At 42.2% G+C, this 22,220-nt stretch overlaps 1 protein-coding gene across 3 annotated transcripts in view; it reads right to left on the bottom strand.

Moving 5' to 3' along the window:
• The window catches only part of LRRC9 (leucine rich repeat containing 9), a 235,793-nt gene that overhangs the window by 193,452 nt on the left and 20,121 nt on the right, over positions 1-22,220 (bottom strand). For all 3 annotated transcript variants that reach the window (XM_089676540.1, XM_089676541.1, XM_089676542.1), the window contains exons 2-4: positions 8,698-8,865; positions 7,719-7,809; positions 966-1,184 (exon numbers count right to left, since the gene is read on the bottom strand). In XM_089676540.1, the coding sequence (XP_089532666.1) occupies positions 966-1,184; positions 7,719-7,772 (273 nt within the window). In that variant the 5' untranslated portion in view covers positions 7,773-7,809; positions 8,698-8,865. The remainder of the gene's footprint in view (positions 1-965; positions 1,185-7,718; positions 7,810-8,697; positions 8,866-22,220) is intronic.

Genomic DNA, 22,220 nt, shown 5'->3' with positions numbered 1-22,220 from the left:
CAAATCTAGTTCTCTGGAGATGGACTTGTAACCTTGAGATTGTTGATATTTTGCCACAATTTTGGTTCTCAGGTCCTCAGACAGTTCTCGTCTCCTCTTTCTGTTGTCCATGCTTAGTGTGGCACAGACAGACACACAATGCAAAGGTTAAGTGAACGTCTCTCCTTTTTATCTGCTTTCAGGTGTGATTTCTATATTGCCCACACCTGTTACTTGCCCCAGGTGAGTTTACAGGAGCATCACATGCTTGTAACATTCTTATTTATCCGCAGTTGTGAAAGGGTGCCAATACTTTTGTCCAGCCCATTTTTGGAGGTTTGTGTGACATTATGTCGAATTTGCTTTCTTTCCTCCCTTTTTTTGTTTTGTCCCAATACACACAAAGGGAATAAACATGTGTATAGCAAAACATGTGTTAATGCAATACGTTTCGTGAGAAATACATGATTTCCTGGAGAAATATCAAGGGTGCCAACAATTTCGGCCATGACTGTATATAATTTATATGAATTACCAAATATTGCACTTTAAATAGCCCCCAACTCCTCGCCCTTTAACTAGGAGAGGAGGTGGAGGTCTGCTCCCAAGGCATTTAGCTATGGTTATTTACCGCTTGACCTTCATACAGGTTGGTCAGCAGCTCTGAGGAAAGGGACTCGTCCCTGAAACGTGTCAGCCATTTGACCGGATTGAAAGTTGGAACACCTTGCTTGCCGTTGTGGCCATCTTCATAATGCAAATGCTTTTTAGATACATGCTTCGTCTGTGAGTATGTTTTTTATCTTTTATCCCTTTGAATAAACCTTGGATAATGCACTGGGTGTGTGCGCCACTGGTTTCTGAGGGTGTCAGATATTTCATAGCTGGTAATTTTCAGGTTAGCTAACCTTTCATTACAAAGGAGATATGCATATGTTTATTGATTCCAACAGCAGTTTAATGAGCTCTGTTCTTCTTTCACTTACTGTTAAATGACACTCTGTAATCCAAAGTTTCTGAAGCAGTGGACATGATTCTAGACCAGCGATGTTTTCTATATTTTGTCCAACTAATGTCAGGTTTGTAAGATTCGGAAAATAAGACAGTCCAACCATTTCGGGGTAACCAGAGAAGAACATTTCAAGTGTTTTAGTTGCTGGTCCTTCTTGTGCAATCTTCTCATAGTTGAAACCATTGCACGCACACTGTAAGTGAAGACACAAACCATGCTCATAACATAACAATATGAATACAAAAGGTTTATGGTTCCAGTGCCATTCTTTGACACAGCCTTTCTCAACCCTTTTACCCCAGAGGAAACCTTGACATGATTGAAATAATCAGGTCTCTGGGAACTCTTGTAAGATTATTCTATAAGGGGTCACTGGGAAAATGCATCTAACATTGATGGTGGTAAGTGGGAAGAATGCCCCCCTTACAGTGGTGGCCAGAATGAGTCCCTTGCAGTCATGTTGCTGGCACTGCCAATGATGTTGGACCTGGATCCATGCAGGCACCATCAAATGGGAAGCCAGTTAGTCACAGCTAAAAGGAACCCTAAGCCACTCTGGGAGGAATCCAAGGGTTCTACAGAAACCTGTTGTGAATAGCTGATCTAACCATACATCAGCAGCATCCCTTAAGAGTGTCTATATACTCTATATGATCCAGGTGTTCAACTACTAGAACCAGTCCTGTTAGGCCTATAGTGCCTGCAGCTTCCGCTCTCCTCTACAGTTGTGGCCAAAATTATTCAACCCCCAATGCTGTAAAGGGGTTTAGGGACTATAGTGTACATTTGGAATTGTATTCAGAATCAAATCCTACAAGGACGTTGTAACTACCCAAATGCAACTAAAATGACATCAATTGTTTATGTAATACAGTAGTAAATGGTTCTTATGTGGTTTCTTCATTGCCACAATTATTCAACCCCTTAAAGACTACCACTCTGAAGAACAGAGGTTCATACAGGTGCTTTCCATCAGGTATTGAAAACACCTGTGGATGTCACCGAGCAGCAATCAAGCATAATAAGCACCAATTAGGCAGCTTTAAAATGACTGTGATACTCAGCTCCTTCTAGACATTTACTGGTGTGGTTACAAACATGGTGAAGGCAAGAGAATGGTCCAGGAAGACAAGAGAAGAGGTGATTTCTCTTCACAGGAAGGGCAATGGCTATAAGAAGATTGCAAAGATGTTAAACATACCAAGAGACACCTTAGGAAGCATCATTCGCAAATTCAAGGCAAAGGGCACTGTTGAAACGCTACCTGGTCGTGGCAGAAAGAAGATGCTGACTTCGACTGCTGTGCGCTACCTGAAGCGTAGAGTGGAGAGAAGTCCCCGTGTGACTGCTGAGGAACTGAGAAAAGATTTGTCAGATGTGGGTACAGAAGTTTCAGCCCAGACAATAAGACGCACACTGCGTAATGAAGGCCTCCGTGCCAGAACTCCCAGGCGTACCCCCTTGCTGTCTCCAAAGAATAAGAAGAGTCGACTGCAGTATGCCAAAAGCCATGTGGACAAACCACAAAAGTTGTGGGATAGTGTTCTGTGGACTGATGAAACAAAATTAGAACTGTTTGGGCCCATGGATCAACGCTATGTTTGGAGGAGGAAGAACAAGGCCTATGATGAAAAGAACACCTTGCCTACTGTGAAGCATGGTGGAGGGTCAATCATGCTTTGGGGCTGTTTTGCTTCTGCAGGTACAGGGAAGCTTCAGCGTGTGCAAGGTACCATGAATTCTCTTCAGTACCAGGAGATATTGGATGGAAACGTGATGCAGTCCGTCACACACCTGAGGCTTGGGAGACGTTGGACCTTTCAACAGGACAATGATCCCAAGCATACCTCCAAGTCCACTAGAGCATGGTTGCAGAGGAAAGGCTGGAACATTTTGGAGTGGCCATCGCAGTCACCAGACTTAAATCCGATTGAGAACCTCTGGTGGGACTTAAAGAAAGCAGTTGCAGTGCGCAAGCCTAAGAATGTGACTGAACTGGAGGCCTTTGCCCATGAAGAATGGGCGAAGATACCCGTAGATCGCTGCAAGACACTTGTGTCAAGCTATGCTTCACGTTTAAAAGCTGTTATAACTGTAAAAGGATGCTGTACTAAGTACTAAGATTGAATGTCACTTGGGGGTTGAATAAAACTGATAATGCTGTGAGCACAGAAAAGACATTTGTGGTTATTTCATTATAACTGTTATGTTATATTTGTCTGACCTACAAGTGCCTCTTTAATGTAAATGTAAGCAAGATGACTGAATGATCAAAAGCAATGTCAAACTGGCCAAAACACTCAATTTCAGTGGGGGTTGAATAATTTTGGCCACAACTGTATATGCAGACAAGCTGAAATAGAATTGTCAAATAGTTTTATTTCAGCTATTCTGTTTTCTAATGCTTGTTTAGCACTTATATTCTAGCACTTATTCCAATAGCTAATTCGCACTAGTCCAGCAGCCTGCTAATTAGTCTTAGTTCATCAGCTTTGCTTCTTAGTTTTTTCCCCAGTGGCTAATAAGTTTTAATGCAACAGCTTTCATAGCACTTTGCATGATTTAATAGCCAATAAGTCTTTTTAAAACAATTTGGCTTCCTAGTTTCCTTTTTCATCTTTTCCATTAGTTTACTAGTCTTATTGCAGGGGTTTGGTTCTTAGCATTTTTTATTTATTTCAACAGAAGTTATTTAGTCATATTTTAGAAGTTTGGCCTCTTAGGCAGCTCACAGACAATTCATTTGTTTTCGTCCCACCTGCGGGCTGAAGAAAAAAAAGTGACTCAATTCCTGCATCCACACATTTGAGGTGGATGGGGGAATCCTCCCCACTAAGCCTTTCTATTCTGACAGCAGGGACTCTTCCCTGCTAGTAGAATACATTGAGCAGCGCTGTTGGGCAGTTGTACAGAAGTTTATCGGTATAACACTTTCTATATAACCACCCTGCTGATACGTGGATCAAAATTTGTCCGGTCCCTGCTGAACTGGCCATATTTCAATCCACGCTTGGCCACCTTTAGTAGTTTTATTAGTGCTCATTTTAGTAGTTATATGGTTGTATTGGTTTTATATCAGCAGCATTGTCTCTAATTTTTCTTAAATGATTCTAAGAGTCAATTAGTTTTATTTCAGCGGTCTCCTAACGTGTTTTAATACTTTTTTAGTATTTGTTCTAGTAGCCAATTATTTCTATTTAAGCAGCTTGATTCTTCATTACTTTTCTGCACATTTTCTTTGTGATGCAATCTAGTATTTCTATGGTTTGAGTTACAGCTGAGTACCCATCAAGGGAAGCTTTGCTGCATGAGAGCTAACTTGCCAGAGCTTTTGAGCTTGTTTTATGTTTTGACTACACTTGCAATTGTAAACGTTCCCAGCATCTCTTTGAGTATATTGTTCTGGACTTTATATTGCTGGGCTGCCTATCAGTCACCTGAATTATTTGTCTGCTTTTCTAACAAAAGAGACACCAGTACAGAGGTAGACTTGTTCAATGTCCATTCTGCATTCTACATTTGCCTATTAGCCCATGAACAATGGGTAACTAACTAGAAAATAACAGACATCACAGACATTAAAAATGCCCAGATGGCATCAACCAAAGCATATAGATGAGAAGCGTAATCATCTTTCACTTTGCCTCTAGGAAATCAGCAGCATATTCAAAATATGTTAATTTATGGAAATGTATAGATTTTTCCCCCTTTAAAATTTGTAACCGTTTTATATGCTTAAACACTAAGCTCACCTTTTAGAGAAACTGGCCCATACAGTAGTTTTAAAAGCACTCAGAATTCTTTTTCATTTTAAATATGCAGATGCTATACCCGTAGGTTGTTTCTGCCCCTTATGAAGTGTGGCTGAAAGACTTTATTGTTTACATCCTTACTTTCTGGATTAATTGCAGGACACAGCAGCCCTTGGCGTTCACCCAAAGCATTGATGGAGAGAATGTGCTTGCTTTTTCAAAAACTGCGCATGTACAATTCATGCTCTCTCCACTATCACAGCTACACGGAGCTAAGCCACTGCTGGCAGAGAGAGCGCACACCACCCATGTGCGGCATTTGAAACAGAAAGCACTGTCTTTCCTCCAATGCTAGGAGAGAGAGACAGGAAGTAAGGCTATATAAAATAAAGTATTTTAGTCAGACTGCATGGGGGACAAAAATGGCCTACAGGTATGGCATCTGCCATATCTCCTTTTCTGGGGCCCCCCCGCCGGCACTCTCTACTCCTCTTTTCCATTCTCCATTTACTATTTTTCCATGTGTCCCCATAGCAAGCCGTTTGCTATGGGGGCACATATGCAGGCATGCTCCCGAGCCAGGCCGTGTGTACAAACAAACAGCATGGCTTGGTCATGTACCCACTCCCTCCTCACAGGGTTTGATTGACAGCAGCAAAAGCCAATGGCTCCCAGTGCTGCCTCTGTACTTGTGAGAGCATGGAGAGAGACCAATGACCAGGGAGAGAGACAGGCTGGATCAATACAGTGAGGGGGTTAGGGGGGAAAACAACAAGTGGAAGGGTTTTTTTACTTTAATGCAGGTAATGCATTAAAGTGGTCATAAAAGCTGAAGGTATTTTACCTTCATGCATTCAACGCATGAAAGTAAAAATCCTTCTGTGTGCTGCTCTCACAACAACCACCCCCCATACTCACCTGAGCCGCCTGTCGATCCAACGATGTGCATGGGAACCTCGGCTGTCCTGGGTCTCTCTCCTCATTGGCTGATACACAGCAGTGGAAGCCAATGCTGTAAATCACAGCCAGTGAGGAAAGAGTTAGGGGTGGAGCCAAGCCACAGCTCTATGTGTCTTATGGATGCTCGGGAGCGAGCACGCAACAATGCCCCCAAAGCAAGCAGCTTGGTGTTGGAGGACCTGGTCAAGAGGGAGGAGCCAGGAACACCAGAGGGGAACTTGAGAAGAGGAGGAGCAGGGCTTCTCTGTGCAAAACCACTGCACAGAGTAGGTATAACATGTTTGTTATTTTAAAAAAAACAATCTAACTTTTAGTATCACTTTAAGGTAAAAAACCCTTTGGATTTAGGATAATTTTCATGTTTCAGCAGGACCTTCGATTGTGTACTTTGAGATACCTGCAGGAGACTTCAGTTTTCTTCCAGAGTGCCCCAGATCTATAAAACCCATGGCATGCTAATATGTCAATAATGACTTCACACAGAAAATGGGTGTCTGGTCTGCTCCCTCCTGTGCATTGATAGGGACATCCGTAACTGTATCCACAGCGTGTTTACAAGAAGAATAGTTCCTGGAATGTTAATATGTAAGCAAAGTCAGATCTTTAACTGTGGGATAGGGATTGGCTATAAGGACTGGATATGTCAGGGAACCGGGCATAGCAGCAGCTCTGGATGTTTGCCACACCCATCCCATAGATAATCCAACTGCAGCGGAAGTATGTTGTCTGTCTCTTTCCACCTGTTCCCTGTTGGATGTGGCAAGGGTGCCAAGAGATAGTACCTTACCTGCCACTTAGCAACATACTTATAAATCGTGCAATCTGGAAATTAAAACAAAGCATTGCAAAGTTTTGAAATGAGTGTTGATATGGTTCACCCCAGTGCTGGGAATGTCAAAGTGAAAGAATATGCAGGTAAATGATGGGAGTAATTATGATTTTAGCCAAACATTTTGTTATATAATTTGTGGTGCTCTTGGCTGGATGAACGCAATTCATGTTGTCCCTACTATTATCTAGCGAAACCACAACAAGGTTCTGATCTGCATAAGTCTCTAAATCTTAAGCCTACAAACCTGCAATCTTCATGGCTATGACTGAACTCCTATCTGCTCCGCAGTCTGCCAGGGAATATCAATACAACAAGACCAAGTGTAAGGTCTCACACCATCAATTTACAGCACAGACCCTTCTACTGCAAGCCTGTAAATTTACCAGTTAGTTAAACTTAATGCACTTAAAGTGTTACTAAACCCACAACAGTAAACTCAGTCTGTATATGCAGTAAAGCATGCTTGTTATACTCACTAAGGAACCTAAGGGGTTAATCCTCTCCATTGTGTAAAAATGCTGTTTGATCCTGACTTCTCTAATCCTCCTCTTCTTCCAATGCCCCCTCTCATCTCCTGATAAGACATATCATGTGGAGACACTCTGCACATGCTCAGCTTGGTGTGTATTGCTAGAGAGGTTTTTTTTCTTGGGAGAGTGCATGTGACCAGCACAGGGCCAATCAGCACTGTCCAGATAGCAGTCAGGAGTTTTGCATCCTCCTAGAGCAAAATTAAAACTCCTCCTACAAGCTTTAACATGTGCACTGCTGGAAACTGATAGAAGTCACAAGACTGCTATATACTGCTGATGAGAAAAGATATTTAGCAGTTTATATTTACTAAAATAATTCCACTTCCATGTTCTGTGTACTGTGGGAGACCAGTTATAGTGAATGCAGGGTCGTGGGTTTAGTAACACTTTAATGCAACAAAAGATTGTAGTAGATACAAATACCAAATAATTAGTATGCATTATTTTATGGCTTTGGAAGGAATACATAGGCAAACCAAAGTGTACTTTTATATACCGTAATTCCTTGGAGTTCCTCAATCCTTCCTATAAACATTCAGTTACTACATTGAAGGCTAGATAATTTCTTCTGGCTCTTCCAGCTTGGTGGATGCTGCAAAATCCCCTTTTTAGGGCAGCAAAAAATGTAAAAGTATAATGCAGATTCTTACCAGTTCTTTCAGTATTTCTTCTGAATTCTGATTGTCAACGGAGACCATTTTCATAGTATCAATATCTGGTGGTCATACCATGTGTGGGTTCCTGTATAAAAAGGGTGAACAGAAATGTACTCCAGGAGTTATCATCAAAATGAAAATGTGCTAAAGCTAAAATAAAATGTATGGTTTCTTTTAGGTGAATATTTCTGAAAGACCAGTACTATTTAAGCATTCAAGTAGTAAGGGGAAACATGGAGATTGCTACTGATGACCCCTGGCTTCAATCTTTTGAATGTCCTAAAACAATATGCAAACCAATCACTAAAGTCACGTCATTTTTAACTTGTTAAAATTTAAAAAGTAGTTTTCAATATTCTGTAATTTGAAGATTTCATCAAAAATATTATGATCCTACCATGGAAGCCTTTCACTGTAAATTAAAACGCTGTCCTCTATTTTTAAATATTATTCTTCTTTTGAAGCGGATTTTACTATGAAAAAAGGCTCATACTCGTTGGAATAAGTATGCGACAAAGGTGAAAAAGTCTTAGTCGTAATATGTAGTGCTATATATTATAACTAGGATTATACAGTAGATATCAGGGGATATCCACTACAGCAGTTTGGGTTATATTAATTACAAGCACTGGTTGCTCAGTGAAAACTGTGACTCTGAGTATCAGTAGTAACCAAACTAAAGCTGCAAGCATGAAAGGGAAAAATCACTCAACATATGTGTATAAAAATATGCTGCTCTGATTCAAATACCAAAAAATATTAACACAAAATGCAAATTAACATAAATCAGAATTGAGCTAACTAAAGATGTGTGTACTTATAATCCAATATCACCACATAACAGTCCTTCATATAAAATGCCCATGAATAAAACTATGATACAATCAATTAATCATGATCAAGTCCAATTCGGTGAGATCAAATTGTGTAATAGCAGACACCTCCATGAAACCCTTCCTGGGCACACACTCACCTTATGGGGTGACCCTCATTACTAAGGTCTTATTGTGCCTTTAATCAAAGAAATTAGACTCCATAAACCCAGCCGGACTCTCCCAGGGCTCAAGCAATCCTCCTTTAGAACTTTCACTCAGTAAATCGAGCAATCCTTTCACCTCAGGTGATAAAGCATGGATCAGTGCTGAAAAGGAAACAAAAACTGACATAGTATTTTTATTTGAAAAAGAAAGAAAAAAAATGCACTCACATAATAACCAAATAAAATCGCCAGTATCACTTTAAAACTATTCCAATGCCGCTCGGGTGGATGGCTCTAATGTTGGCAATATACAGATACCTCCAGCTACATGGAAACCTCTTTCTTGCTACCAAGCCATGCACTATGCATTTCATCATTCTGCTATCATCAGGGGCACCAGGAAGAAATCACTCTTTCCAGCTTTAGCAACATGTTATATGCTAGCATGTTACACCCTTTTTTAGCATGTACCATGTTGTTAAACATCCCCCTCACTCCCAGAGCAGTCCTCCCTGTGACTGCATGCAGGGGTCCACCCCCACCGCCCAAAGTAGCTGTCACTTTTAAAATTGGTGCTGATGTTTAATTTTTTATTATAATTTTTTTAAAGTGAACTTAGATTTTAATGCTAATTTAATGGTTGTATATGTTATTTTCTCATATAACATTGATCTTTATTTAATCTAAAGGAGATTGTACAATCAAGTGTGACAACATATAATGTACCACACAAACCCCTAGATATTTAATTCTTTGTTAGGACAGACAGTCCTGCATGTCTAATTTACAACTGATAAAAGGCTCTTTCAGCACAATACAGACAGGGTTAATTAGAGTACACATAACTCCACAGCCCTCCCCTTAACATTACACAATAGCGAAGTAAGGTTTGCTATGTAAATGGAAAAATGTAATGAATGTATTGTAGAGCAGGTGTTATTCCAATTTGGATGTGAAAGTATAAATATGCTTTAACTTGAAGTTGAATCAAATAAATTCCACAAACACACACGTCAATATTAATGCAAGTTTTGGCTTTTTCCAGCAGTGTAATAAAAAAAGCAACCTTGAAAAGCACAATACAGTACAATGTATGTTGTAGCACGGATCTTTATTCCCCAGACTGCATAAAATGATTTGCAAGTGACAGTAAAGGCGCAGTACAGACAGTTGGACACCAGGTGGCTACATGACTGCACTAAAAATAACTCCACAATGCTTTTCATCAGGCTCAATGAACATCAGGTTGACTTAAATAGAGCAGTCCTGGGAAGACTGACCACAAAACAACATGTCCTTGCAGATATTTGTAAATAGTCAGATAAGCAACGTGAGCATTGGAAGAACAGATCTAAGTCTTTCCAAAGTCACAAACTTAAACTGGTTCTTCAGCATTTTTGAAAGAAAGAGTCAGCAGCTACAATGCTGCCTTTTAATAGAAGGACACTTACCTGTCCAGAGCCATGTTCACTCGAACTGCTTCTTTGCCGGTCTTCGGGTCCTCAGCTCCGGCCTGTTCTTTGCACCTTCACAGCTGATTAGCCACTGCGCATGTGCAAGCTGCGCTTTGTCAATAGTCCCGCAGCTTTCTGGGACCTGTAACATTACCCTAAAGAACTTCCCTTGGATCGCCACAGCGATCTAGCCTGACGTAGGAGCAGGTACCTGGTAATCCAGGTACATACTCCCCTCCCCCCCCCCCCCCCAAAAAAAAAAAAAAAAAAAAAAAAGGAGTGGGGAAGGACATAAAGGGGAATTTCTCCTTTAGACCCCATTCCTGTGGCATAATGGGATCTCAGGCAGAATTGCTGTGATCTCAAGTCACAGGAATTTCTTTTGAGTGATGGTTTGCCACAATTGCAGCAAGTTTTATCACATGACGATCGTGGTAGAACCGCACCACGTTTAGGTGCCATTGAAAATGAATGGCACGTGAACACAAGTGGTGCCTTTTGCTACTATTGCAGTGCGTTTTGAGAACGCAGGCAGATTTACAGCGATTCTGCCTGAGATCCCAGAAACGCCAGCTGTGAACAGGGCCTTCAGGTGAAGTTCCTCTTTAAATTTGCCCAATACCAGGAAACATTTAGGCCATTCTGCTTACAAATAAATTGAACAGGCAATACAGTGGTATTAAACTCTTTTTGTTCTTTTTAATGAAATGAGCTCCCGAGTGGTTTATGTTATAATGTGCACTGCATATTAGCACATTATGACAGATTTGCCTGTCAAAACCAAGCCCTCCAGTACTGAACTGTCTCCGTTCCCACTGGTCACAAGCACTTCTTTCTTCACCCAGTCTTTCTTCCAGGTTCTGTCTGTCCAGGCACTTGAATGGCTAGGACGTGATGACATCACTCCCACACATTCACATGGGTCTCACATCATTACGGCACAGTGCGTGTGCCATAAAAGTACGCTGAGCCTGCCTGTCAGCAATTGTTTAAAAACGGAGTTAAATACTGCTCTAAACGCAGAAATAATCATTTTGGGATGTCACAAGTTCTGGCTCCCACCAGCTTTCTTTGGGTGATGTTGGTCAGGATTTCCTGTAATGATTCACTTCTGAATAGTCCTGTATAAATGATTAGACATTTTACTTTTCATGTACATCCACTGTACAGTACCTATTGGGTTAGTTCCATACAGGTAATGACGCATGAAAGGGTTACAATGCAGAAAAATAATTCAGCCTACCTGACTGACATAGCCACTGATCTGAGGAACTGTCAATATTCTCTTCCTGTAATATGTGAAATCATTCTGCAATAATTACAGAATCTTCCTTCAAAAAAACATGCTCACTTCACTGTACAATAATGTCAAAACTTTGCACAAAATAACTTTAGGGATCTATAACAAAACAAAATAAAAACTACAGTTAAATGGGTATTAAAAGGCATAAACGCCCCAGTGTACATTTGAGCACATCCTTCATTTTGCTTTATAGCCCCCCAAACTCCTGTAACCCACCCGTATGTAATAAAGTGCATCCTTCCTAATTTCTTTTTTCAAGAATATTACATGTTATAATCAATGATGTATTTAGACTTTGTGCTGCTCTAGCCAACACAAAAAGTTTGCGCCCCCCCCCCCCCCCCATGAGAGAGCGAGAGAGTCAATAAGTGTGTATGTATATGTATATATATATATATATATATACATACATACATACATACATGCATACATACACACACAGCCAGGTCCATAAATATTGGGACATCGACACAATTCTAACATTTTTAGCTCTATACACCACAATGGATTTGAAATGAAATGAACAAGATGTGCTTTAACTGCAGACTGTCAGCTTTAATTTGAGGGTATTTACATCCAAATCAGGTGAACGGTGTAGGAATTACAACAGTTTGTATATGTGCCTCCCACTTGTTAAGGGACCAAAAGTAATGGGACAGAATAATAATCATAAATCAAACTTTCACTTTTTAATACTTGGTTGCAAATCCTTTGCAGTCAATTACAGCCTGAAGTCTGAAACGCATAGACATCACCAGACGCTGGGTTTCATCCCTGGTGATGCTCTGCCAGGCCTCTACTGCAACTGTCTTCAGTTCCTGCTTGTTCTTGGGGCATTTTCCCTTCAGTTTTGTCTTCAGCAAGTGAAATGCATGCTCAATCGGATTCAGGTCAGGTGATTGACTTGGCCATTGCATAACATTCCACTTCTTTCCCTTAAACAACTCTTTGGTTGCTTTTGCAGTATGCTTTGGGTCATTGTCCATCTGCACTGTGAAGCGGCGTCCAATGAGTTCTGAAGCATTTGGCTGAATATGAGCAGATAATATTCCCGAAACACTTCAGAATTCATCCTGCTGCATTTTTGTCAGCAGTCACATCATCAATAAATACAAGAGAACCAGTTCCATTGGCAGCCATACATGCCCACGCCATGACACTACCACCACCATGCTTCACTGATGAGGTGGTATGCTTAGGATCATGAGCAGTTCCTTTCCTTCTCCATACTCTTCTCTTCCCATCACTCTGGTACAAGTTGATCTTGGTCTCATCTGTCCATAGGATGTTGTTCCAGAACTGTGAAGGCTTTTTTAGATGTCGTTTGGCAAACTCTAATCTGGCCTTCCTGTTTTTGAGGCTCACCAATGGTTTCCATCTTGTAGTGAACTCTCTATATTCACTCTGGTGAAGTCTTCTCTTGATTTTTGACTTTGACACACATACACCTACCTCCTGGAGAGTGTTCTTGATCTGGCCAACTGTTGTGAAGGGTGTTTTTTTCACCAGGGAAAGAATTCTTCGGTCATCCACCACAGTTGTTTTCCGTGGTCTTCCGGGTCTTTTGGTGTTGCTGAGCTCACCGGTGCGTTCCTTCTTTTTAAGAATGTTCCAAACAGTTGTTTTGGCCTCTCCTAATGTTTTTGCTATCTCTCTGATGGGTTTGTTTTGTTTTTTCAGCCTAATGATGGCTTGCTTCACTGAGAGTGACAGCTCTTTGGATCTCATCTTGAGAGATGACAACAACAGATTCCAAATGCAAATAGCACACTTGAAATGAACTCTGGACCTTTTATCTGCTCATTGTAATTGGGATAATGAGGGAATAACACACACCTGGCCATGGAACAGCTGAGACGCCAATTGTCCCATTACTTTTGGTCCCTTAACAAGTGGGAGGCACATATGCAAACTGTTGTAATTCCTACACCGTTCACCTGATTTGGATGTAAATACCCTCAAATTAAAGCTGACAGTCTGCAGTTAAAGCACATCTTGTTCGTTTCATTTCAAATCCATTGTGGTGGTGTATAGAGCCAAAAATATTAGAATTGTGTTGATGCCCCAATATTTATGGACCTGACTGTGTATATATATATATATATATATATATATATATATATACACACATATGATGCTCTCTCTCTTCCCTCTCTCTTTCTCCTCTCTTGTCTCTCTCGCGCCCCCTCCCTCTCGCCCCCTCTCTTCCTTCTCTCTCTCTTTCCCCTATCTCTCTCTTCTCCCCTCTCCTCCTTCTCTCTCTCTCTCTCATCCCTATCTCTCGCTTCCCCTTCTTTCTCTCTCTCTTCATTCCCTCTCTCCTCTCTCTCTCTATCCTCTCCCTTCCCCCCCCCCCTCTATCTTCCCTCTCTCTTTTCTCTCTCTGTCTCTCTTCCTCCCCTCTCTCTCCTTCTCTCTCTTCCCTCTCTCTCTCCCCCCCCTCTTCCCTCCCCCCCCTCTCTTTATTCTCTCTCCCCCCCCCTCTTCCCTCTCCGTTTCTCACATCTATGGGGCTGCACACACACACCTCCTCCAAGTGCTGCTGATCTCCGTGCAGCAGGAAGGAGGGGGGGGGGGGGGGAAGGTGTGTGCAGTCCCATACAATCTGTCAGTGCAGGGAGGGAGACAGGGAGATCCCACAGACCACAGCACAGCTCACCTCCGTCGGATCCTCTCCTCTCCCTGCTCCAGGCTGTCCTCTGGTCCCGGCTCGTCAGCTGCTGGAGGGAGAGGTACAGGAGCATTGCTCTGGAACTGACCTCCCCCACATCGATCCTCCTGTTGTCCTCCTGGCCACTGCCAGAGAACCGAAGGTACCCCTCTGCTGGCGGCCCTGCATGGCTCTGTCCGCCGCTGCTCTCAAGGTCCCTTCTTCCGGGGGGCGGAGCCGCCCCCTAAAAATTGCCGCCCTAGGCAAACGCCTTGTTTGCCTCACGGTAGATACGCCCTGGTTATAATGGGACCTATTTTACACTGTTACTAATATCTGGCTTTCTACCTAATGAACATATGTTTGTGTAGCAGACGGTCTGGCCCATCGATTATTTTACCTGTTATCTTTTCATTGTAATGTCAAGTGTTTTACTTTCTTAACCTTTTCAATAAAAACATTGTAAAAGAAAAGGAATAAACCAAAAAGAGAATACATTGCAACTTCCCAATCCTTTTAAATGTGTTGTATTAATTTTATGCTTTTTTCCCTTCAGTTTAACCTAGAAATCTGGGCACACTTCATGACTTAAGCTGGCCATACATGTGTAGATTTTTGGACGAGAAAATTCGTATGAAAAATCGTACACAAATTCTTTGACCATTCAGTGAATGGATGAATTTCCGGAAAGAAGAATGTAGCAACTGAATGCATGTGCTCCTGCGCTGAACTGTGGACTCCACAATATTAATATCCCCATATGAGTTAGAGAAAAGCAGGCCTTGCTGCCCTTAACGGACCAGGGAAATCCAAAGAGAACTGTATATAGAAAACAAAGTGAGGGAGCACAGGCCTAGTGTATTACCTTAAAAAATGGGATTTATTAATAAATAGTACAATACTCACAAAGAAATGTAAAATCACATTAAAATGGGAAGCACGTCGCAAGGGATGCAGAGTGGTTCAGGAACCCCTGTGGGTGGTCTGGTGGGGGACTGTAAGCCTCAGGATAGCTGGTGGCTGACGCGTTTCGAGGTTGTACCTCTTCCTCAGAGCCAGTGTGTCATTCAAACACTTTTTGCTTTTAACATTCGAGTTTAAAATGAATGCAATTTCTGAAAGATAACCACATATACTGGCCAAAAATTCATTTGATGGAGAAAATTCCTTCCCCTTTGAATTTTCCCACTGTGGTCGAAAACAAACATCGATCTGACCCCACTAACGATTAGAAAATCAAACGAATATTCTTGAAACAAAAATTCTTGAATGTAAATCTATATGTGTATGGCCAGTCCGTGGGTGTCCTCACTCTGGATGGAAGGGCAACGGAGACACCATTGGACAGCAGCAGTCTGGGGAGAAGGTAGTGTTAGATGCATTAGCTGACTAAGATGAACTTGACTAACAAATTAAAGCCGAACTCCAGCTAAAACTTTTTTAAAGTGGAACTAAATTTAAAAACAAAAAAAAAATTGTGAACAGGCAGGGTCTTATTTGGAAAGAGACATGCATTGCCTCTTCTGTAATAAAGTACACTCTACTGCCTATGCGCAATCCTCTGTGGAATGTACACTGTTGTGCATGCTCGGTGTGTTCTGGGATGACTGCATTCCCACACATGCCCAAGAGTGGCCATTTTCATTGGCTGGTGCTAGAAAATGTCAAAGACTGGCACTTATAAGAATCCAGGAAGAAGATCCCAGTGCTGGCAAGGAACTTCACAGGCAATAGACAGTTGGAACTAAAGTATGTGTGGCTTTAATTCCACTTTAAGCAGTTAAAGGCAAAAAACAAATTTTGCTGTAAGGACTGTAAGGATAAAGGTTACATGAATGAATAAAAGCTAATCATTGTACACTCCCGTCAGTGTTAAATGGTTTACTTAACCCCCTAACTGCCACTTTTACTGTATGTCTGTTAAACACTTGAGCTCCAGAAGGTTTTCCGCCCCCCCCCATGACCAGGCCATTGCTTTCTATTTGGCATTGCGCTACTTTTACTAGCAATTGCCCATTCATGCAATGCTGTACCCAAATGGAATTTATATCATTTTTTTCACGTAAAATAAAACTTTCTTTTGGTGGTATTTGATCCCCACTGGGTTTTTTTATTTTTTATTATATTTTGAAAGAAAAAAATATATATATTTTGCTTTCTGCTAAAAAAAAAAACATATCCAACAAAAAAAAATCTAATTTCTTCATCAATTTAGGCCAAAATGAATTTTGCTACATGTCTGTGATAAACTAAGAAATCCCAATAAGTGTATATTGATTGGTTTGTGCAAAAATTATAGCAATTACAATCTATGATATATACTGGAATTTCTATTTATTTGTTTTTATACTATTAATGGCAGCGATCAGTGGGACTGTGATAGTGCGGAAGAAAATCTGACACTAAGTGACACTTAGTGGAACTGACTAACTGATCACCAGTGTCACTAAAACTGATCTGACATCACCACTGACACTAATACAGTGAACAGTGATAATACTATACACCAGGGGTATTGAATTAAAATACAAGGAGGTCCGGTCACCAAAATTTTCTTCTGGCCGAGGTCCGAATAGGGTGTGCCCATCAGTTTCCCCCCTTACATTAGGCGTCGCCATCAGAGTGCAACTTTACATCATGTATTCCCATCAAATCAGTTGTCTTCATCAGAGTGCCCCTTTACATCAGGTATCCCCATCACATTGCCACTTTACATCACGTATTCCCGTCAGAGTGCCCCCTTACACTCAAAGTACCCCTTTACATTATATTTCCCATCAGAGTGCCCCTTTCCATCACATGTGCCCATCAGAGTGCCCCTTTCCACAGTAAGTGACCATTTGTGCCCCCTTAACATAAAATGGGTCCGTCAGAGTGCCCCTTAACATCAAACGTGACCGTCAGAGTTCCCCTTAACATAAAATAAGGGGCATGCTGATGGGCACATTTTATGTTAAGGGGCACTCTGATAGGCACATTTATATTAAGGGGCACTCTGATGGGCACATTTTATGTTAAAGGATACTCTGATAGGCACATTCTATGTTGTGCCCATCAGAGTGCAGTCCTTAACATAAAATGTGCCATCAGAGTGCCCTTAACATAAAATGTGCCCATCAGAGTGCCCTTAACATAAAATGTACCCATCAGAGTGCCCTTAACATAAAATGTGCTCATCAGAGTGCCCTTAACATAAAATAGGGGCATGCTGATTGGCACATTTTATGTTAAGGGAAACTCTGATGGGCACATTCATATTCAGGGGCACTCTGATGGGCACATGTTATGTTAAGGGGCACTCTAATGGGCACATTCTATGTTGTGCCCCTTAACATTCAATGTGCTTATCAGAGTGCCCCTGTAAGACTACACCCTACCTTGAGGGCAGACAGGAGCCAGAATCCTTGCTAGATGCTGTACAGGCATGGAGTGGGAGTCGGAGAGACAGTGAGCTGAAAGGGGCGGGGCACACATGTGATGTCATGTTGCTGTGACGTCTGCCCTGCTCAGCGGCAAATCTGTCATTGCGGGCTGGTGGTCCGGGCGGCAGCGCTGCTGGGGCCGTTCGCAGACTGCGGTCTCCCATTTAGTGACTGTTGCTATACACGGTCACTGTACTCCTAACACTGGCTGGGAAGGGATTAACATCTCAGGGTAATCAAGGGGTTAAGTGTGTGCCTAACAAATGTTAATATGTGCTGTTTATTACTAAAGATTGCAGAGATTTTTTTCCTCTTTGCAGAGTCCTATGTTGTTTGTCAATAGAGGGCTCTGGGCTGTGATTGGACACCGCTGATCAGCAGGTCCTGGCCATGAATCATTGGGCAGAATCTGCTGACTAAAGCCCTGTACACATGATAAGAATATTGGATGAATGATCGTCCGTTTTTTGTTTGTTTTTTGCATGCTACTCTCATATTGAAAGTGAAGTGGTATTTTCAGATGAAAACTGTACTGATTAAACAAAAATGGTATGATCTGGTATCATAAGAGGAAAATTTTCATGCTTGTCCCTTCAAATAATTTTGGACGAAAACTGTGTTGGAACGATCAGATTATCATATGATCGCTTTGAAAGTGGTATTTTTGGTATGATTTTTCTGATCGTGTATACTAGGCATTAGTCCTGCTGTGTTCAATCACAGCAGAGTCGGCAAGTGGGGGAGTGCGTGCACCCTGAACCTGGAAGAAAGCTGCGACATACAGGTACGTTACGGTTCCTGTACTAGTCACCCATCTGCACTATATGTACTTCGGCAGGTCAGCAAACAGTTAAAGCAAGTTGAAAAACACCATGCCATGTAAAGTTGGAGCTGTAGTAGAGAGCAAGAGCCGCATAAGCCGATGCCTCCTCTGTACTGCCGGCTCCTGTCCCATACGGAGGGATACCAACTACACTCCACCTCTTATCCCAGCTAGCGGTCTCCATTTTGGTGCCAGCAGCAGGAAAGAAGAGATCTTCAGGTCAGTGTGAAGCAATACATTGGGTATAATAGTATAAGCCTGCTTTCACACTAATGAGCTGCAGTCTACCCACATCGCCAGTGCAGTGCAGTCTACCTGCAGCTGTCCTGCAAGTTTGCTGCACTTAGCCACAAGCTTCTATTATATCTTGCGGGTTTCTGAAAGTGCACCAAAACTCCATAGAGTTGCGAGGCGATTGCAGAGTGGCCCCATTTACTTGAATAGGTCATGTGTGGAAGGTGGTAGCAGCCACCAAAAGCAACAAGGCATGTATACACCTTTGTCTGCTGGCTGGCTGATTGGGGGCGGTAAAACCGAGACTTAACCACAGGGATTTACCACCCTCCAACTTTATGTGTGAAGGAGCCTCAAGGGTGTCGCTGCCAAATGCAACTAAGGGCTCATTTACAAGGTGGTGAGGAGGCAATATGTTGCCTCCTCATCACCTGATTTAAACCCACGACTGCCATGCAATGCAAGCACTTGCAACACGATAGAGGTCTAAATCAGGTGTGAGGAGGTGGCACTGTGCCTCTGTGACCTTTGACTTCTCCCATGTTGTTCAGGTAAACCTCTACCTCTTTAACCACTTGCCCTCCTGAGTATATACCCCCTTTCCTGACCAGGCCATATTTTCCCACAAATAGAGCTTTCTTTTGGTGGTATTTGATCGCCTGTGCGTTTTTTATTGTCTGCGCTATAAAAAAAAAAAAAAAAAAAGGTCAATTTTGAGAAAAAGAACAATATTTTTGACTTTTTGCTTTTAAACATATCCAGTAAAAAAATGTAAAAAATCATATTTCGTCATAAATTTAGGCCAAAATGTATTCTGCTACATGTCTAAAAAAAATTCCAATCACTGCAAATTAAATTGGTTTACGTGAAAGTTATAGAGTTTAAAAATGGCGGTATATATACTGGGATTTTATTTTTACTAGTAATGGCGGTGATCATCAACTTATAGCGGGACTGCGGCAGGCATTCTGACACGGAGGAACTGAATTGGTGTCACTGGCATCCCCAGTGACAACAATACAGTGATCAGTGCTAATAAAAAGCACTGACACCGTACTAATTGTACTGAGCAGGAAGGGGTTAACATGTGGGGCAATTAAAGGGTTAACTGTGTGCTGTGCATGTTTTACTATGGGGCTGTGTCTTTGTGCATCACTGTAAGCACACTGTTTTGCATGGCTGTGCATGCAAAGCAGTATGCACTAGCTGACAGGGAGAACTGTTTTGTTTACAAACCGTCCCCTCCCCCCCCCCCCACCATCAAAGATGCTGAGAAATCACTGGGCGCCGGCGAGTAATCACCGGCCGGGACCCGGTGACTGACAGTTGCGGCCACGAATGGCGGCGTGGTTAGGGCATGCATCCCCTACCCAGAAATGCAAAATTACGTATATATACACGTGATTTTTCACACCCCTGCAGCAGTATATCTGCTATAGGGTGGTGGGAATGTGGTTAAGGTTGCCTACCCCTGACATCCTCCATTATGCCAAAAGTATTAGGATGCCTTCCTTTACATGCACATGAACTTTAATGGAATCCCAGTCTTAGTCCTTAGGGTTCAATATTGAGTTGGCCCACCCTTTGCAGCTATAACAGCTTCAACTCTTCTGGGAAGTCTGTCCACAAGGTTTAGGAGTGTCTATGGGAACGTTTGACCATTCTTCCAGAAGCGCATTTGTGAGGCAGTGATGTCGGATAAGAAGGCCTGGCTTGCAGTCTCCGCTCTAATTCATCCCAATGGTGTTCTATTGGGTTGAGATCAGCACTCTGTGCAGGCCAGTCAAGTTCCTCCACCCCAAACTCACTCATCCATGTCTTTATGGACCTTGCTTTGTGCACTGGTGTGCAGTCATGTTGGAACAGGAAGGGGTCATCCTCAAACTGTTCCCACAAAGTTGGGAGCATGAAATTGTCCAAAATGTCTTGGTGTGCTGATGCCTTAAGAGTTCCCTTCACTGGAAATAAGGGGCCAAGCCCAACTCCTGAAAAACAACCTCACAGCATAATGCCCCCCACCACCACCAAACTTTACACTTGGCACAATGCAGTCAGGCAAGTACCGTTCTCCTGGCAACCGCCAAACCCAGATATGTCCATCGGACTGCTTAGAGAAGTGTGATTGGTCACTCCAGATAACACAGCTCCAATGCTCTACAGTCCAGTGGCGGTGTACTTTACTGGTTCATCTGACGCTTTGCATTGCACTTGGTGATGTAAGACTTGAATGCAGCTGCTCGGCCATGGAAACCCATTCAGGAAGCTCTCTAATCACTGTTGTGCTAATCTGAAGGCCACATGAAGTTTGGAGGACTTTAGCTGTTGACTCTGCAGACAGTTGGCGATTTCTGCACACTGTGCACTTCAGCATGCGCTGACCCCACTCTGTCATTTTACATAGCCTACCACTCTGTGGCCAAGTTGCTGTTGTTCCCAGTTGCTTCCACTTTGTTATAATACCACTAACTGTTGACCGTGGAATATTTAGTAGCAAAGAAATTTCATGGATGGACTTATTGCACAGGTGGCAACCTATCACGGTACCATGGTTGATTTCACTGAGCTCCTGAGATCAACCCATTCTTTAACAAATGTTTGTAGAAGCAGTCTGCATGCCTAGGTGCTTGATTTTATATACCTGTGGCCATGGAGGCGATTGGAACACCTGAATCCCATGATTTGGAAGGGTGTCCCAATCCTTTTGGCAATATAGTGTATGTGTTTGGGCCAGCATTGATGGGCTTTGGGCTTGTGTCGTATCAGTTTGACAGGAGATTGAGGTACTTCTGAAATCATTCAGTATTCATTGAGGCAAGCATTTACCTGCTTCAAGCAGGTTTTGAAATCCCGTTGACTTATATGGCTATGCAAAACCTGTTTGAAGCTAGCAATAGCCAATAAACTGAGGCCTTTCAGGTAGCCATACACACCTCAATTCAGCGGGCTGAATGGGGGAGATCAGTAGAATCTTTCATCTACACTAAGTAGCCTGGGTGAAGGAATCTCCTCTGCTAATTATTGTATTCTGACAGCCAAAACTCAGCTGTTAAAATACTGGGTCCGCATTCTTCTATGTGGGTGGTGCGGCTGCAGAGATGCACAGATGCGGCACCACCCGCACGTATGTGAACCTAGCCTTACAGCAGACCTAAACCCTGAATAGAAGTTTAATTTGCTAAAGTGCTGTGTATCATAAACAACTAGTATGCGTTTCCCATTGAATAATGTTTCCACCTTTTTTAACCACTTGAAAACTGGGCCTGTTCTGATATTTTTTGTTTAAATGAAAAAAATCTGTATTTGCTAGAAAATTACTTAGAACCCCCAAACATTATATCTTTTTCTTAATCAGAGGCCCCAAGAGAATAAAATGGGTGTTGTAACATGTCACACTTTAAAATTACGCACGTCCGTGGAATGGCAACAAATTACAAACATTTAACACAATAGGTGATACTTTAAAAGCCTTTACAGGTTACCAGTTTAGAGTTAGGGCCAGTTCACACTGTCTTGCACTAAAATGCATATACCTTTCCATCCATTTTAGTCGCATTTTACCACGCACTGACATTCGTTGGTATACTTTTTGACGTTCGTTGACAGACAGTTTGCATTTTAGTGCAACGCAGTG

This window comes from Staurois parvus, unplaced genomic scaffold (genome assembly GCF_062004578.1).
Source record: "Staurois parvus isolate SC_StPar_1 unplaced genomic scaffold, SC_StPar_1.0 ptg000171l, whole genome shotgun sequence".
Taxonomy (NCBI): domain Eukaryota; kingdom Metazoa; phylum Chordata; class Amphibia; order Anura; family Ranidae; genus Staurois; species Staurois parvus.
Note: the sequence above shows the minus strand (reverse complement) of the source record. Positions and strands in the feature narration are given on the sequence as shown.